The 6,000-nt window shown below is 35.1% G+C and overlaps 1 protein-coding gene across 2 annotated transcripts in view; it reads left to right on the forward strand.

Moving 5' to 3' along the window:
* Positions 1–5,395, forward strand: part of LOC117794510 (protein Star) — a 31,827-nt gene extending 26,432 nt beyond the window's left edge. For both annotated transcript variants that reach the window (XM_034635147.1, XM_034635146.1), the window contains 3 exons: positions 3,516–4,024; positions 4,121–4,285; positions 4,463–5,395. In XM_034635147.1, coding sequence (XP_034491038.1) covers positions 3,516–4,024; positions 4,121–4,285; positions 4,463–4,696 — 908 coding nt within the window. In that variant the 3' untranslated portion in view covers positions 4,697–5,395. The remainder of the gene's footprint in view (positions 1–3,515; positions 4,025–4,120; positions 4,286–4,462) is intronic.
* The last annotated feature ends 605 nt before the right edge of the window (positions 5,396–6,000 follow it).

Below are 6,000 nucleotides of genomic sequence, written 5' to 3' on the forward strand. Positions count from 1 at the left end.
TTTCTAATTGGTTTCTAATATGAAAATTTCAAAAAATTATTCCATTCTGTTTATAAACCCGCGATGTTCAACGTTAATAATTAATTTAATTTAAAGGTTAGTTAGAAAAGGAAATAAAACATAAAAATCTAATTACTTCAGCTGCTTATTGTTCAAAATGGTTGGTTTATTATAAACTTAAATACTCCATTTTTATTTACATGTCGCTGTATTTAGAAGTCTCTTGCTATTGTCTGTCATTTAAGGCAATGTGAATTGGGTTCCCCACTATGATGAACATTGTCTATTTCTCGCCCTGCTTCATGCTAATTTCGCCTAAAAGATATCAAAAAAATAAAATAAAATAAACTTTTCGGTCACAAAATTACCATAAAGTTTATTATAATGTATATATATGAAACAGTTGCTCGATGGCACCGTAAAAAAAAAATGGCAACAAAACAGTTTTTGGGCGAAACGGCGACAATTTAGTAATTTGGACCCCCAAACGAATGAAAACGTAACGCGACGGCAATAAAACGAAATGCTCAAGTGAAAACTTGGACTAATTAACGCTGTTGGCCGTAATTTGAAAGGAAAGTGCGCCAAGTTTATGAGACAGAGAGAGGGAGAGAGAGAGAGAGAGAGAGAACGAGGGAGAGGAAAAGAGAAAATTTATGCCCACTATTATTTGTAGAAATCTGATACCGCAGACAGTTGAGTTTATTATTAGGGCTAACAGATCACATTACAAACGGACAGCGATTAGAGCCTAAATGAATGGTTTATAGATTTGTCTACCAGCAGAATATATGGCAGGAACAAAATGCAATGAAACACAGACAGATGCGTCTCAAAAACCGTTAAATGTGAGCATATGGAAATCCGCATTAAAAAAAATGAAATAATGTGAAAAAGAGGAAGATGAGAAATGGAATCTAGCCTCGAGGCTCAGTAATTTCGGCATCAAAAGCTGACATTTCTAATTTGCACAAGGGGTCGATTTTTGAGTGTGCAACGTACAACGTACAACGGTCATCAGGGTGGCAAGACAAATTGACGGGGCAAGGCCCGAAAAAATAATTTCGAGGAACGTTTAATTGCGGTTAAGCGGCGGCAAACTTAAAGACTTGAGAGCTGAGAACAGAGACTGGTGACTTGAGACCTGAGACTTATGTCCCCCTCAGGCGGCAGGCACAGTTAGCCCAGTTCGGGGTAGAAGCTTGTCAGGGGTAGTCTGTCAAAGTTGCCCCGTTGCAACCACGCCCTATTCAATAACTTAACAAAAGCGACAACAACTTTTATGCATTTTCAATTACAAGAGTGCTTAAATTTTTTTAATAAAGTATAGTCAAGCAAACAAGAATTGTTGGCATATAAACAGAAAACTAACAAAAAAAAAAAATGAAAAACTTTTATTCTCCTCTTGTTTGCCTTTTGCATATCGGGGCTATGTTACCCTTGTTGTGTAATATGGCCTGGATTGCGTGTGCCCCTCTCTGACCCCTGACCCTTCCTCCAACCATTGTGCAGTTGCGTCAGTTTGCTTTCATTGTACAGGCATATTTCTTTTCTATTGCTACTTTTATTATTGATTTCTACAACTCCTGATTCATGCTAAAGTCGTGTAATTGCTTGTTTGACTATATTCAAAATGGTTCCTTACACTGTTAGAGTTTTGTGTGTGTGATAACCGACAATATAATTTAGTTTACTAAATTGGTACTGCCTGTCTTGGGCCATGTGCCAACAGTTAATATATAACGCGCAGTGAGCTGATTTATTGGCCTTAACGCGCCAAAGCAAACTCAATCAATTCGAGCCTTATCTAAGTGGGTCGATCTTAGACCTCAAAAAATGAGTGTGTTGACTGAATGTAGCGGAACAGACAACAAGTGCGCTACTGATAAATAAATAAATGTAGATATTCGGATGATAATCATTGAAGAGACTGTTTTATTTCATTTTGTTCCTATAATATTGCCAATATATTTATTGTTTATTTCTGAAACTGTTGTTTATTATTCAAAATCAATATAATTTTACAATTATATAACATACAATTTTTAATACATTAATTTATTAATGCATTAGTCTTCCAGTTGAAATATTCCCCAAGATTGAGCTCAAACTTTTAAATTATGTTAATTTTGTTCTGTGTTTCATGGCACTCTGTGTCTAATCTCACAATTGATACGACACAGACACGATTCGGCCATCAGACATGTATTTGCTGCACACGCCTCTTTAGGACTTAATGTTTTTGCAAGCACTTGCCACAATTACTAGTACATTTTATATATTTTAATTTATGTTGGCCTTTACGAGCATATTGTTTCGTCTCTCTGTGTCTCGTTGTGAGCACAGGTAAAAAAAAACAAAGTTCAAATTGGCGCAAGGAAAGTGTGAAAAGCAAATAAATGTTACAAGAAGGCACTAGAAGGTAACTACAACAAATCGTTATAAATCACATATATATGTATATGAGAGCATATACATATGTGTTGTATTTGTGTTGTGGGGCCAACTGGAGGGAAGTAAATGAGGCATATGAACTAAATATCAAAGGCCGTGCGCTCATTATATTTTATGGGCCTACCTACCGGCCGGTTTTGTCCCAACGACTGCTGGCATAGTTTCAAGGCTCATTTAAGTCAGCTGAGGTCGCTGTCAAGTTGGCTTGCCATGGTATTTAACCTTCGATTTGAAACCTCACACTTATTGCTTTGGCGCGAAATTAATGTCAATTTGTCAGGGCATAGCTAAAGAGTTTGGAAGAAATTTATGAAATCTTTGTTGCAATAGTGAAATTTATAAAAATTTACGAGGTGTTTTAAATTATGAATTATTGAATTATTATTAAAGGGAAATTGTTAAAAGAAAATCAGTAGTATAGATAGATTCAATAGAACGGGCACACTGTTTAATATTTTATAAAACGACACAAGTTGAAAATGCAACATTTTCCTGCCTAGTATAATTAATAATGAGCTGAATATAATTTACAAGAAAACTTTGAAGTGTTGGAAAATTATTAGATACCAATTACATTGAGTTGGTAAACTGTTGATAGAACGGTCACACTATTAATTATGCTGTATGCAATATCATATAAGAAACTGGTTTATTTTAAATAAACAATAATTAATGCAAATTTGAACATCAATTACGAAGAAAGAATATTACATTGTTGCCTGAATGTTATCTGTGGAGGAGCGTATGTGTGTGTGAGTTGTATGAGTTCCATTGCCAATTCGTTCCTTAAGCTCCACTTGGCGCACTCAATTTGCCAATGCAAATCTGGTCAATGCGCTTCAAATGCCAACGGAGCGTATCGAAGTGGATGCACCACACGCCACAATTCCAGGCGAGGCAAGTGTGGCTGGTCAGCGTCCAGTGGTGCAACAAGTTTTAATTAAATCTAATTACCCAGTCGAGCTACAACAACAACAATATCAACAACAACAATATAAATACTAATACTAACTAATAATTTTCCTCTTTCTTTTCCTATTTTCTATTTCTTCTCTCTGCAGAAATCCGACATCAGCAATTTCGATTAAATATGTCGCGCGACTACGAATTAAACAGCGTGCCACAAGACGATCCCACACTTATTGCATTCCTTCGCCAGATCCATATGCACAGGTATCCCATGTATATGGCCAAAAGCGCCACCATCTCTAGTTCAGGCAAAGTGACCTCAGCCTCGGAAGCTGTTGCAACCGCCGGCACGGGCAACAGCAGCAGCGCCAGCAACTCTCATAGTCATGTCAATGGCATTGGCAACAGTGTCGCTGACCAGTTGGCACATTATGTATCCGATTTGGTGGGTGGCAAACTGAATGGTGCGGTCATCCAATCGCTGAGCGGTCCATTGGCGCATCTGATAACGGCGCCCTGGCTGAGCGAGCAGCTCAATTGGATGGGCATCCTTGTGGAGCCAGAGCCACGTTGGTATTTTACGTTGCGCAAGCAAAATGCACAACGGCAACGCATGCAGGTGGTGCATGCCTGCGTCTCGCCTAATCCCTATCCCAAAGAGGTGAGTTTGTATATTTTAAATTAAATTAAATAAATATAATTTAAACATTTGAAAAAATATAAAATTCGTAATAATTGACATATTTTATTATTACAGATTACCATACACAACGAGGATGTGCGCATTAATAGTTTGCACGACGAAGAGACATCGTGGTTTAATTCGCGCATCAAATGCTTTCCGCTCTACACAATCATGCTGGCATGTGAGCGCACCGAATACGATTTGCTTAGTCTGGGCGTGCAGGGGCATGAGCTGGAGGTAAGTAAAAACCACAGAGATGGCATGTCGAAGATTTGATGCACTTGCAGAGTTGTGTACATTAATTAATTAACACACATGAAAAATAGACTCGTAATAAATATCCTCTGCAAGGGTATATAAATAGATATCCCCATTGAATCATTTTACTTAATTCCATTGTTTTTTGCCTTTCAGATCTTGCAGACGCTGCCCTTTGACAAGATCAAAATCGACATCATCTCGATACATTTGCTGGAGGATCACGAGGATGTGCATGATTATGTGCAGAGCATAACAAAGTTCCTAGCTGGCAAATTCTACAAGTTGCAGCGTAAAATTGGACGCAATTATTTCTATCAGCGTCTCAATGCAAATGGAAGTCGAACACGCAAGAAAGATATTTTACTGCTGAAGACGCCACAACAATAGCAACAACAACATCGACAACGAAATAAAGAGTCTGGAGACATGCGTTAATTGTTAGCCAAGCGAACTTTGCACTAAATTATATACTACTTGATAATAAAGTAAATGCAAAATATAACGCTAAAAACAAATGTAAAAGCGTAGCAATTTTAGAGCACTTTCTTAAACACGAAACGCGACGCCACGTTTATGTTATAATGATAATTATTATATATACCACAAATCACACTATATATATACTTAGATATATATTATGCATACATGTTATATATTATATACAAACATATACTGTATCCCCCATTATGATATATACATACATTGTATCGATTAGTTTCCTCTAAGTTTTTTGTGTTACAAATCAATCGTAAAAAAAAATATTCACTTTTTTGTTTTTATAGTTTTCTATTTAGTTTTTTTTTTCTCTTTGTGTCGAAATTGTTTAATATTAATATTATTATATTTTTTTCCTGTGTCTGAGAGCGGTACACAAATTTAATTATGATTATGATTATATATCAAAAACAAGCTCTAGCTAAGGTATTATGATTCTTGCTATAAGCTATGCTACATATATCTTTATATAATGTAGGCGATCCTTTGTCTTAATCATGTATGTATAAATTAAATTGCGACTATTATTTGTAACTGCTTTGCTATTATTATCTAGACCTTTAGGCATCATAAATACTTACCTATACTATATACCATACTGTACCACACTATAACATGCTATAACTATTAAAATCGATAAATTATAAAGTATAGCTATGCAAGTTTATGTTAAATTGAATGCTTTATTTAGTAAACCATAAGTGAATACCAACTCTATCTAAAACATAATACAACATATTTAAATTATATTAAATTATTGAACCAAAACCATGAACATTTATACACACAAACTCACATACACACACACACACACACACACACACACTAATGCAAACAATTCATTATATAAAGAAAAGAAACTAATTGCAAAATCTGCTTTCAAAACTCATCTCATACTCATAGTTAAAAGTAAGCGAAAACCAAGAAGAAGAGCAACAATTAAATGTTTATAATAATGGAAAATAGTAAACGAGGCAGCTTTCAATAATAATAATAGTAACAATTACCGATATGCACATAAAATTAACAAAGAAAATAATATGAAACTCACACACCCAAACACACACATGAACATTTTTATGTATTAGCAAATAAATGTATGTAAATTAAATGTAGCAAACTAAACTATTACAATTTATATATAAAAACAAGAACTATGAAAAAAATTGCATTACACACGTATTTCAGTTACATTT

The sequence above is a fragment of the Drosophila innubila genome (assembly GCF_004354385.1).
Source record: "Drosophila innubila isolate TH190305 chromosome 2L unlocalized genomic scaffold, UK_Dinn_1.0 4_B_2L, whole genome shotgun sequence".
NCBI classification, from domain to species: domain Eukaryota; kingdom Metazoa; phylum Arthropoda; class Insecta; order Diptera; family Drosophilidae; genus Drosophila; species Drosophila innubila.